Source organism: Diplotaxodon limnothrissa, linkage group LG11, assembly GCF_057381915.1.
Source record: "Diplotaxodon limnothrissa isolate DT_005_m linkage group LG11, D_limnothrissa_male_GT1.1, whole genome shotgun sequence".
Lineage (NCBI taxonomy): Eukaryota > Metazoa > Chordata > Actinopteri > Cichliformes > Cichlidae > Diplotaxodon > Diplotaxodon limnothrissa.
The window spans coordinates 6,728,478-6,741,969 of record NC_140606.1 but is presented as its reverse complement, the minus strand read 5'-3'; the positions used below and the strand labels follow the sequence as shown (position 1 = coordinate 6,741,969).

General features: G+C 38.5%; 1 protein-coding gene and 1 pseudogene across 1 annotated transcript in view; both read right to left on the bottom strand.

The window, feature by feature from the left end:
- Nucleotides 1-171: 171 nt before the first annotated feature.
- Nucleotides 172-6,244, bottom strand: LOC146622235 (uncharacterized; annotated as a pseudogene).
- tgfb2 (transforming growth factor, beta 2) overlaps nucleotides 4,122-13,492 on the bottom strand; it is a 41,956-nt gene continuing 32,585 nt past the window's right edge. Inside the window, exons 3-7 of the mRNA XM_085366114.1 lie at nucleotides 10,057-10,189; nucleotides 9,856-9,966; nucleotides 8,046-8,220; nucleotides 6,633-6,786; nucleotides 4,122-6,518 (exon numbers count right to left, since the gene is read on the bottom strand). Coding sequence (XP_085222240.1) covers nucleotides 6,360-6,518; nucleotides 6,633-6,786; nucleotides 8,046-8,220; nucleotides 9,856-9,966; nucleotides 10,057-10,189 — 732 coding nt within the window. The 3' untranslated portion in view covers nucleotides 4,122-6,359. The remainder of the gene's footprint in view (nucleotides 6,519-6,632; nucleotides 6,787-8,045; nucleotides 8,221-9,855; nucleotides 9,967-10,056; nucleotides 10,190-13,492) is intronic.

Below are 13,492 nucleotides of genomic sequence, written 5' to 3'. Positions count from 1 at the left end.
TGTCTGTGAAGATTCTCCAGGTCATCGTAGTCTAAGGAGCTTGGAAAGAAAAGCGTCTGGACTTCTTTAAGTTGCTTGAAGATGTTTCACCTCTCATCTGAGAAGCTTCTTCAGTTCTAAGAGTCAAATGGTGGAGAGTCCCAGATTTAGGACACGCTGGTGATCCTCTACCTAATCACATGAGCCAAGGTGCGAAAGTGGGTGTGGGTCACAATCAGCCAGGGTTTCGGGTGAGCTCATTGTGAAACCTGGCCCCACCCTATCATGTGATTTCCTGAGGTCAGATGACCCAGGATGTGAGTGGGCCTTAAGGCGTCTGGGAAGGGATCTCAAAACTGGATTATAGATGGCAGACAGTTGGTGTCATAAACCACCGCCTCTGTTCAAAGATGGTCGCTCACAGTGGACATAGATGGCTTCTTTCACTCCTCTTTCAAACCATCTGTCCTCTCTGTCCAAATTGTGAACATTGGCATCCTCGAAAGAGTGACCTTTGTCCTTTAGATCCAGATGGACAGCTGAGTCTTGTCCCGTGGAGGTGGCTCTTCTATGTTGTGCCATGCGCTTGTGAAGTGGCTGTTTGGTCTCTCCGATGTAGAGGTCTGGGCATTCCTCGCTGCACTGTACAGCATACGCCACATTGTTAAGTCTGTGTTTTGGCGTTTTGTCTTTCGGGTGAACCAGTTTCTGTCTGAGCGTGTTGCTGGGTCTGAAATACACTGGGATGTCATGCTTGGAGAGAACCCTCCTGAGTTTCTCTGATACACCGGCTACATAGGGGATGACAATGTTGTTGCGTCTGTCTTTCTTATCCTCCCTCGCTGGTGTCTGATCTTCTTTTCTGTGCCTCTTTGCTGACTTTATAAACGCCCAATTAGGATAGCCGCATGTTTTAAGTGCTTCCTTTATATGTGTGTGTTCCTTCTTTTTCCCTTCAGGCTCAGAGGGAACATGTTCTGCCCGGTGGTGTAGGGTCCTAATTACTCCAAGTTTGAGTTCCAGAGGGTGATGGGAGTCAAAGAGGAGGTACTGGTCCATGTGTGTGGGCTTCCGGTAAACTTCAATGTTGAGGTTGCCATTCTCTTCGATGTGCACAGCGCAGTCCAGGAAAGGCAAACAGTCGTCCTTTGTGTCTTCCCTGGTGAACTTGATGTTTTTATCCACAGCGTTAATGTGCGCAGTGAAGGATTCCACTTCTTGTGTTTTGATTTTGACCCAGGTGTCGTCTACATATCTGTACCAGTGGCTGGTTACTCTTCCTTTGAAAGAGCCAAGAGCCTTCCTTTCCACTTCCTCCATGTAAAGGTTGGCTACAATAGGTGACACGGGGAGCCCATGGCGCAGCCTTGTTTTTGTCTGTAGAAACCCTTGTTGTATTTGAAATATGTAGTGGTGAGGCAGAGGGTAACAGTGTGCAAATCTGATCGGGTGTGAAGTTGGTCCTGTCCTCCAAGGAGCTGTCTTCTTGTTGTCGTTTTCTGACAGTCTCCACGGCCTCCGTGGTGGGTATGCAAGTGAAGAGGGAGACTACATCAAAGGACACCATGGTTTCATCTGGGTCCAGGGTAAGTTTCTAGACCTTGTCGATGAAGTCGGTGGAGTTCTTGATGTGATGTGGGGTGTTCCCCATAAGAGGTGCTAGGATGGTAGCAAGGTGTTTCGAGATGTTGTAAGTGGCTGAGTTTATGCCACCTACAATGGGTCTGAGTGGGACACCTTCTTTGTGGATCTTAGGAAGTCCGTAAATGCAGGGTATGGCATCCCCTGGGTAAAGGCGGTGATATGTAAGGCGGTCAATGATTTTGTCCCTTTCAAGGTCTTGAAGGCAAGCTATAACTTTCTTTTTGTAGCTGCTTGTGGGGTCTCGCTTTAAGGCTTCGTAGGTATTGTTGTCACTGAGGAGAGTAGTAATCTTTGTGTGGTAATCTGTTGTGTTTAGGACCACGGTGCACCTTCCCTTTGTCCCTCTTGTCTCCCACTGGGTGTCCTAAATCTGGGACTCTCCACCATTTGACCATTAGAACTGAAGAAGCTTCTCGGATGAGAGGTGAAACGTGTTCAAGCAACTTAAAGAAGTCCAGACGCTTTTCTTTCCAAACTCCTTAGACTACGATGACCCGGATGACTGAGAACCTTCACAGACATATTTATTTATTTATAAAGTGCCTTTTAAGACACCCAAGGACACTTAACAATAGAACAAAAATACATAATAGAACAATGGCAAAAGAAGTAATATAGGTGCTCTTTTTTTGCCTGCTAAACAAGAGCACCTATATTACTACTGACAAAATGAAGAACAATGTAAAGGGTTCACGGTAAGTATGCAGATAATAAAATCGCACAGCTCTATCTCTCAGTGCGTTTCTCTATTTTCTGCCTTATTTACTTGCTTATTAGACACCAGTCTAGCGTTGTATACAGCGCTGTCGGCCGCTGTATACCGCTTTTTTTTCCTCCCCCCAAAAAATTACATCTGGCAAAGCCTAATTTCTGCTATTCAATACCAAAAGAAAATCACAATTTATGCAAAATTTTGCAAAACCTTTTAGCTATGTCTCTAATAAAACCTCTCTTACTTTGTGAAAAAAAGAAAAGTTTTTTTTCCCACTTTCTGCTATATAATTCTATTTTTTATGACTACAGTTAAAAAAAAAAAAAACTAAAACAACAAAATGGACAGTCTGGGCAACGAGCTACCAGAACTTCTTGTGTAATTTTACACATTTATTTCTTACAATTTAAATTCCAAAGAGTTGTGCTTGACAGATTCTTTTCTTTGTCACAGCAGCTTTTTCTTTAACATGTAGTGTCATGTAATTAATATATCCTTAGTGCTTATTTTGTTTATTATATTGTTTTATGTACTTTAATAATGAAGGTTTGTAAAGCAAGGCCGCTTTTGACTCATAAACTAAGTGCTCAGCCAGACTGAAAAACAGGAAGTTCCTTGTACCTTGTACCTTACATGGTACAAGGAACTTGGGTGAAAGTGGTATGTTGTATTGATTGCTTTGAGTACTCCGGGAGAGCAGAAAAGCGCTATATAAGAATCATTTACCATGGTAACCCTCAATGTAAAGCACCACCAGCAGACTATTGTTGTTATTTGGTGCTATATAAATGAAAATGAATTGGATGGCCTCTGGATAATCTTTAGTTTTCCCCATTATAATATAAAATGTGGTGGAGCTTAGGGTTGCATATTTCAACAATCTTAATTTAATTTTAATTTTAAGCACTAATAACTGGATATTTCATTGAGCTGAGCAGCAGGCCTTTTTTTCACATTTGTTTCCATTTTTCCATTCCATTGAAGTGCAGTACTCAGCTCAATAAGATTGTTTGAATTTGATTTTATTTCATTAATATCCATGTTTTATATTCTCTCTATCCCAACCTACCTCAAATTGCTGAATGGTAAATGGTAAATGGCCTGTATTTGTATAGCACTTTACTAGTCCCTAAGGACCCCAAAGCGCTTTACACATTCAGCCATTCACCCATTCACACACTGCTGAACTGACGCAAAGAATTATATCTTTAAAATTGCTATGATAATAATAATAATGATAATAATACTAATGATAATAATTTAAAAAATATTACTATTATTATTATTAGTAGTATTGTTGTTATTCATAAAGTCAGAAATATTTCTGTTGTCAACAGTTTTACTGTATGTATTATTGTCACTAATACCGTACAGTATTACTGTCACAATTATACATAGGATGTGACCTCACATTGTAAACTAATTTCAGCAAGTAACCTGTTAATGATGAAAACACATTTTATTCATTGCCATTACACATTTACAGAATTTTCTGTTTCAGAAATCTGAACATCATAAATAAACATGTATTTTCGTTTTTAAACAACACAGACAGCAGACTCGGGGTTGTAATGATTCAGAATCTAAGCTTTTTACTTAAACGTGTTATGGCATCTGTTACACTGGGCTATTTAAAAGGGCCAGTTGCCAGTTCATCCAAACAAACAAAACTAATAATTTTCATAAGAAATTCTGGAAGGAGACTATTGCTCCATTACTGCTTAAAACTGTTAACAAAGTATGCCAATTTAGCAATTAAAAGTTATTACATACAACACTGTTTTTCTTACCCCTTAAAAAAGTGTTTTATAATATAAATGGGAAGCTATAAAATTAATACTATTGCCATAATAAATCAAAATAGCCTTTACAATTCTAATGCAACATCTTATTCTCTCTTATGGCGGCTTAATAAAAGTTGTGCGTGTGTATTATATAAACTACAAAATGGAGTAGATAATATATGTCAACACTGCAAGGTTGCAGGACATCTTACTGCAATGTTTTACTGTACAGAATCAGAAAATGCAAAAATAAAGAATAATTCTTAAGGAATAAAATAAATAATGATGTATAAGAATGTGATATTGTGCCTTTGATATCTGCTGAAGGGCGAAGTGGTTGAAAGCAAAGTGTTAGGTAGGTCTGAGTAGATCTGTTTTTTCAAGGACTTATTTCACATATATACACATATCACTTACATTTCCAGTGTTTGCTGTATTCTCACATAACTTGGTACTGAATACTATATCGGCCTGGATTTTTTGAATGTGTGCCACTTTAGCGCCACAACATTTCAAAAAGATATTGGAGATGACAGTACTTTTCAGTTTTTTTAAATTCAGAACTCTGCAAGTGTATGATTTAAAAAACAAACAAACAAGCAAATCTCTAGCCTCATGTAGTGAACCAAAAACAAACAAAACTGGTGGAAAGTTTGTTATGATCTAAAACGCCACTGGATTTTAACAAGACTCCTAAAAAGTCAATGACGAAGACTCAATAATAAAATTAACTGTAAATACTAGACTTGATAATTTTGTTATTGAGGAAAATATTTCAGTATTGCATATTGGTGAGGGAAAAAAAAAACTATGTGAATTATTCATTATTTATTTTTCTGATGGATTAAAGTGGACAAAGGCTAATTTACACCATGGAGCCCTGCTCTCAAAAACTGATATGGATTTAACACTCCTTGTAGCTGGATTTAAGATACTTGTGCTTGTTTTAAACATGTTTAGCACCATCTTGTGATACAGAATGCTACATCACCGAGTTGGTTGGTTTGTTTGACTTCCGTTTATTTCAGCAAACTAGTAACTCAGTGGAATATGAGGAGGCTAAAACTAAAATTTCATTTAAAGGGTTCACTTTTGTGCTGCCTACTCTGTAGGGTGGCTATAGCTCAGGAGGTAGAGCATCTACTGATCGGAAGGTCGGTGGTTTGATCCCAGTCTGCATGCCAAATATGCAATGTGGCGTGTTGTATAGAGCGCTTTGAGTATTCCGGGAGAGTAGAAAAGGGTTAGGGTTAGTTTTAGTGTCCTTATTTTCACCTGAGTTGGTTGGTTCAGTGCAAGTCTGTTAACAGCAACCAACAAACCAACGAGGTGACATGTTCTGTACTGACACAAGATGGCACTAAACATTTTCTAAAAAACTTTTAAGTGTTTGTGTAGCTGGATTTATCTATATCAGTTTTTGAGAGCAGGCCTTCATGGTGTAAATTACCCTTACTAAGAAATATTATTAAGAACTATTATTCTTCTTTGACCATTTATTAGGAGAACAGCACACAAGCTCATTTTACTTGCAAACCTGTGTCAATACAGAAATACAATTCTTCCTATATGAACAAAAGTAATGGGTTACCTATACATGAAGCTTCTGACAGCTCTGGTATGCAGTTCTGGTATAAATAATAAATTAACTCTGTAGTTATTGAATCAACAGAGCGTTAGCGACTTTTATGTACAACATGCTTCAGAACTCCGTTGTAACTTTACACGGTCTTTCACTTCCTGGATGAGTTGCTGTTTCACTTTGCGATAAAACTGCTTACAGTTGATCACTTCATATCTATGACAAATAAAATTTAACAAAATGACTCGTTGCAATCTTTAAATCTTATTATAGTACCATACTCAGTCAATGAGCTCTTTAGAATGACCAATTCTTTTACAGATCTTTTAAAGGCAGACTTCATGGCTAGGTGAATGTTTATTAACACCTGCAGGAACAAGACTGAACACACATGAATTTACATGAAGGCCCAACATTTTTGTCCATACAGTGCATCGAACTAAAGTTTTTGGTATTATAACTGCTCTGGTCCTGTATGTTGAATATGCATTGAACTCACATTGACTTGTTCCTTTTATTCTCTAATACACCATTCCTGGCCATGCCTGTGTGAAACGACTGCTGTAGGATTGCTAGTAAATGAGTGCAGCGGCACTTTGACGGTACGTTAACTCACTCCACTCTGGATGAAAGAAGAGTATGTATTTTCTAAGGACCTCTAGCTGCACTTGCAGGACTTGACCTTCATATTTGAGAGCTGTTCTATTTTGGGGGTCTTGCCGATGTAGTACAGGATAGTGAGAGGCTCCAGGTCTTGGGAGACACAGCAGGGGGATGCCGATGCTGCAGGGTTGATGGTGTTATACAGACCTAACACCTGGAATATACATATTAGAACCATATCATAAAATAAAATCTGATTTACAGTGCAGTGCGACTGCATTCATGTTTACGTTTACTGTGTAGCCTTTCAAACTTCCTCATTCAGTACCTTGGAATGCTGGGTGTCTGCACTCCACAGATATGGACAGGCCCCTGCACAAAAGTTGGCCTCATAGCCTTTGGGCTCATGGATCCACCTCCAGCCCAGGTCCCTCTTAAAATCAATGTAGAGCGATCGTAAGCAGCAGTTATCCTGAACATTTCTGTAAAGACATAAAGTGGAAAAGTGAATAACAGAGCTGTGGGAATCCTCTCGTCACTAGTGTGTGCAGTCTATAAAAAGTCACAGATGGAGAGATGAAGATAGGTGAAGATGCGCTCAGATTAGATTCTTTACTTATTGTGGGCAACCACTGAACCAGAAAAGATAAATATACATAGTTAAACAGATCAGCCAACAAGTTGTCCAGGGTGTTGCCTTTCACTTCTGCTTTCAGCCTGTTTTGAAAGCAGTTTGCAATACCAGTTAGTGGTCAACTTGTTGACACTCTCTGCATGCTGCCAAGCATCAGTGCCTTAGTATGTATGCCCCATTGGCTGTCCAGAGAGAGGGACTGTGGGAACTGAACCAATGCACAGTTTTTCATTTTAATTCACCAGGAAAGGGTACATCAAGCGTAGTTCACGAAGAAAAGGAAAGCTATATCCAGAATCTTGTTTTATTTGTTTGTTTGTTTGTTTGTTTTCAAATTGTCAGCATTCTGTTGGAAAAAACTTTGGAAAGCTGTGCTCTTCCTGGCTTCTTCGTTTAACAAAATTGTTCCAGTTTCTTCAGTTGGACTTGAACTGGTACAGACTTTTTTTCTTACAACACTGTTGCTACTTTTTCCCCTTCACCTGGAGGTAAAGATGTTTCCTTATTGAAAATAGGGACTGCATGGCATTATGAAGTATTGCACAGTGGTAAGAAAAATATAGCTTGCGTAGGGGTCATCACTCAAAAGTAACAATGAAACTCATTTGTTACACTATAGTTACATTAATGCATTGTCACATAATTACCAGTTAACAATATAAACCTGAGCACAATCCAACACATCAACACAAAACCCTATCCTAATGAGGATACACATAATATTTTTCCTTTTACACTTATGAACTCAAAGCAAAGATGAAAACAAGCACAAAGAGACTGAAACCAATCACCACGGTGATTCTACTTTAGAAACATGAACATGATCAGTGCCTTTTGTTACTTGTTGAAGTTTAGGCTGTGGTTGATGGGCTGTGGGTTAAAACACGCACTCACCTTTAACATCACTATGGGCTCTAGCCAAGAAGTCAGAGTGTTAACAGTTATTCTATATCTTTGTACCTAATGACAACCAATTCTGTGCAGTGCCTAGTGCTATTAGTGTTGCTTGGCCCCTTTTTACTTGATGACTCATTTCTGAAAATCTCCACAACAGATAGGGACATTGTTATTGCTTTGCATTTGGCAATTTGGTTTTCAGACAAGTACTTGGAGCAGTAGGCAGCATCAAGAGCTCTCTTGGATCGATGGTTCTTATGTTGGGACTGGGACTCCAGGCGGTATGAAGGTAGCAACATGAGGAGAAGATGTGGACCCCGAACACTGTGCTGCCACTTCCTAAAAACCTTTAGGTCACGACCACGGATTAGGTTGTCGTCGATACCTGAAAACATAAGAGATTAATAAGCAGCACTGCAAGGGCTGGTAATGACAGAAAAGTTCATTACAAAAAAAACATTATCAAAGTATTCAGAGTAAAATTATCAGCATAGCTCCAGTGCTTATAGAAAGGTGAAATTTCTGTTAAAGGGAGAGGGGGTCAGACAGAAATAATGACTGCATGTACTCTACTTAACACAGAACACAAAACCTGCATAGATTTGCAATGCCTTGACACAGTGAAAATGGCTAAATAGCACAAAAGAAAATGACAACACCTATTAATTAATGTGTGTGAATAAAAAGATTTTGAATCTGTTATTGAATGTACGCACAGATGTAATTGATCTCACGTCAGCAGGCAGCTTGTTCCAAAGAACAGGACAACAGTAACTGAAATAACCCTCAGCAGACTGAGATCGGATTCTGGGATCATTTAAAAAATCTAAACCTGATGATGTGAGAGGTCTGACTGGGTTGTAGATGGTGATTAATTCTAAGCTGTACTGGGGGGCCAAACCACAACAGCTTTCTAGTGTGAACTATTATTATAGGGTCTACCTTACAATAGGGCTGCCACGATTTGTCGACTAGTCACGATTACGTCGACTATCAAAATCGTCGACGACTGATTTAATAGTCGACGCGTCGTTTGAAGCTTTGTAAGATCACAAAAGACGCAGGAATAAGTGGCAGGATTTAAGAGTGTAATAACGGACTGAAACAGAAGATGGCAGCATTGCATGTACAAGGATGTCAGCTACCGTTAAACCCCGAAGAAGAAGAAGAAGAAGCAGCTGTGTCCCAGAATTCATAGCGCGGCCCAGCGCAGTTTCCAACAATGGCGGCAGCTAGTTAGTTTTAACTTTACTCTTATTATTCTTTCTGGGTCACAAAATAAACCTTTAACATATTTTCAGGCGAGAATGTAGCTGTGTAAACCTCAAATATCTGCTCAGTTTATCAAGACACCACATATTTTCAAAAGCGCTCTGACGTTTTCGGAGACATCTGTTACCCACTAGCTCGTTAGCGAGCCGGGGGGCTAGGCTCACTAGCGCCGTGAGAACACCGGACTCCCCGCAAATCGTTTTCAAACCCACCGCCGTCTTTCACTCCTCAGGTTAAATATATATGAGTCACTTAGATAACTTAAAATGTTATTGTTTGGCTTTTTTTTTTTTTTTGTATTTTATTTGTTCCTGAGTAAATCAGTTTGTCTGAGATTAAAGTTATAGTTTTTACACAGCTGAATAAACGTCAAGCAGACAACTGATTATCAGAAGTGTGAGATGCTCCAGAATATACTCCAGTGTCCTGTTATATTTTAGATAGCAAGGAGTTTATTAAACTTCACCGAAACAATCTGCAAATTTCATTAAAATTTAATAAACTATCATCTTGTCTTTATTTTTAGTTAGCACAGACCTTAAACACTTAAAGCTGTAAGCTAATGATAGTTATATAAGAGCAGATGCTGCTGGTGCAATAAGCTGTAGTTTTACGTCCAATGGATGATGATCTGATTAGTCGACTAATCGCAAAAATAATCTGTGACTAGTCGACTATCAAAATAATCGTTTGTGGCAGCCCTACCTTACAACATAAAAGTGCCTTGAGGCAACATTTTTCAAATAACCTGCAAATCGTGCCTCCAGCTCCTCACTCTTATTAGGAATGATGTAGTTATTTGATGGTACAAAAGTGCAGCATGGGCAGTGCAGGCTGATCTTGAATCCACTGTTTCGGTCTATGGAAAAACAAAAGTAATGAGAAGTTATTTAACACAAAGCATAAACAATTGGGAAAAGGCAATACTGATGGGACAGAATGTACTCACCTCTGTGGTTTAGCCATTCACTAACTGCCTCTGTAACATCAAAGGATAACCACTCCCCCTCTGTTTGTGTTCGTATTACCTTGCTGTCAATATACCGCTGTGTTGGGGATGTCACATCTTTATATCCTAAAATCTGTTGACAAATTAAAGGAATGTGAGGTCAAAGTTCTGATTAATTAAATGTTGAATGTTCAATAGTACTAATTTACACTGTAGATAAAAAGATGGATAAAATACCTGTATTAATACTAAAACTGTGCCAAAATTTAAATAAAATTATTTTGTAGCCTTGTAGTCATGGCCAACAATTTACAAAAAATATTAGTAAATGGTTTCTAAAATTACCTATAAAGGTCTTTTTAGACCTATGTATATCTATAAAGGTTTGCAGATGGCATCTGTGGGGCTAAGGGTTGTTAGAATTAGACACCCTCAAGACATAAATAGTTAAAATTAAAGCTGCAAGCAGCGTTAAGTGGGCCCTCGCACCCTGGCACATCGAGCCATGTCCAACACCTACACCCATCATGTCCGATCTGATGTAGCATTGATGGAATTCATGCGTAGAACCACCAGCTAAAATTTCATCTCGTTCAATGATGAGTATAGTCGTCCCACTAGGTGGTGCTCTAACCATTACTGACGAATGGCATATCAAATATTTCCGAGCTTGACTCTCGACTCATGCCTATGAAGTTTGGGAGAGGTTGGACATTGTGTTTCTTAGTGACAGCAGATTACTGCTTTTTGGCAAGTGATTGAAACTCCCCATGCCGTTGTGACCACCCGTTTCCTTGAACGTAAAAAGCTTTGCAATTTAACATCACAAAGCTCTTTAGATTCCCTGCACTGGAGATCAAGTCAATCTGATGAAATCCCTGGGAGGAGTTCGTCAAAGTACGAGACCTGAAAAGAAGGGAAAATGTCGCCAAAATTACACATTAATGTTAAAATGGCTGACTTCCTGTTGGATTTGGGATATTGCTCCAAGATACTTTTTTGTAAATCTTGATATCCTTCCATAAGCTTCCCAGGTTTCAGACTCGTAGATGAAACAGAGCAGAGGTTGATGTTTTAAAATTTTATAGAGGGCACTGTGGAGCCATTTTGCAATATTCCATGGAAATGATCACATAACAAGAAAGCCTTCATGACATTAGAGGTGTGGGCAAAATTTCAAGACTTTTTAAACTTTCTAAGCCCCTCAAAAGCTACTTCATCTTTCACGGTGAACCGCCATGCCACCAGGGTGCGCCGTTCAGTTTAAACTCACAATTTTCTCACTGAAGCATCATGAGGGACGGATGTTAATATTCACCGCTTTTGAGGTGGCCATCATGAACCTGTGAAAATCAGTATATCAAAGTGAAAGACATGACATTTCCTGTTCCCACTAGGTATTGCTCTGCGTATTCCTGACAATGGGCATATCAAACCTTCGCACTTTTAGTGCTCGGGCCCTAATTAAAAGTTATGGTTTAAAAACATTATGTCAACCTGAATTATCACTTCATTTTATGTCAGATAAAACTATCCATTTTGATGTCATGTTAATATAATTTCTACACAGGTTTTCAGCCATTATTTTGAGTCCTGAATGCATGTAATTATTAAACAAATTTGATTTACTGTTTAGCAATTTTGATTCATTTGTAATTATTAATACAGGATAAATAAGCAGCCAAGGCCTATAGCAACATAATTAAGAGAGGATTCAAGGTAACCTGATCCAGTGCTAACTATATCCTTGAAAAAAGGAAGGTTTTAAATCTAATCTTGAAAAAAACAGAGGGTGTCTGTCTCCAAAATCCAAGGTGGGAGCTGGTTCCACCTTACAGAGGACTGAAAGTTGAAGGCTCTGCCTCCTATTCAATTTTTAATTATCCCAGAAACCACAAGTAAGCCAGCAGTCTGACAGTAAAGTGCTCTGTTGAGTATAATTCACTCTCTGAAATGACTAGATAAGGTATTATGAATTCCTAAAGATGAAATGGGCCCTGATTATTCAAAAACTTGAACGTGAAGAGAAGGATTTTAAACTCAATTCTGGATTTAACGGGCAGCCACTGAAGAGAACACACTACAGTGGTCCCTCGCTATAACGCATTTCAACTTTTGCAGCTTTGTTATTTCACAGATTTTTTTGTGCAATTTTGCATGCTTTTTTTTCTTTTCTTTTTTTTTCACAGCACATTGTGTTCTGTGTCCTGATCAGTGTTGGTCAAGTTACTTGAAAAAAGTAATCAGTAACTAATTACTGATTACTTCCCCAAAAAGTAATCCCGTTACTTTACTGATTACTTATTTTCAAAAGTAATTAATTACCTAGTTACTCAGTTATTTTTTAAAAACACGATTTACAACCTGAATAGGTAATAAAGCAATACATCTTTCATCCCAATTCTACTTTTTCTGTATAATCCATCATATGAAATGTAATCAAATGGAAAAGTCTCTTTTTAAAGCTTGGTTTTATTAGTTTTAATTTTTTAACTTTATGCATCAAGCAAAAATTTAATTATATGCAACATTCTCTGACAGGAAGAAATTTGTTTAACATTTAGACCTATTTTCTGCACATTCCAGCACATAAAATAAAAAAATTTTGGGGTTTACACTCAGTCTTTCAAATAAATTCAAGTGAAACACAGCAGAAAATAAATAAAATCAAAGACTCAGCGGTCCTGTTGCTCTATTTTCACCTGTATAGCAGGCAGATGTTTGCCCCACACAGTAAACAGCGGACGCTAATGTTTTTCTTTTTACGGAATCAGACTCAAAGTAAGGTCAGTACTTCCATGCTTTAAACGCTCATACTCTCTTCCGCACTCATATATATTATCCATTGTTCATCTGCACACAGCTGTTGCCACGAACGTTGCACTTGCTTACGTTGTCATGAGACACTCTCGCAAAAAAAAAATCACGGTTTTAGTTATGGGAAAGTAACAGTAATCTAATTACCATTTTTGTAATCCCTTACTTTACTCGTTACTTGAAAGAAGTAATCAGATTACAGTAACGTGTTACTTGTATTGCGTTACTGCCCAACTCTGGTCCTGATTGGCTGTAGACCATTGTCAGTTAATCTCGTGCTGTGTCTCCTGTACAGTACAGAATGGGTTCAGTTTGTCAAATTTACATAAATCTTCGATCGCTAACAGTGTGACTCTGAAGTGCTGTACTGTATGTTTGTAAGTTTTCTCCCCAACGAACACAACAATGTCAACAAAACGCTTTGCACCGTCAACGGCACCTGCGGGTGCCTTTGGTTTCATTCTTTAATACTGGACTTATTTTTCTATGAAGGTTTGAACTTTGAGAGTGTTTAAGCAAGAGAGAAAAGTGTGAAAATGTTCGTGCCTGTCTGAGAAAAGTGTAGAAAGTGTGTAGTGAGGGGTTTACAGCCTTAAAACATCTATAATAATTGTAAAAA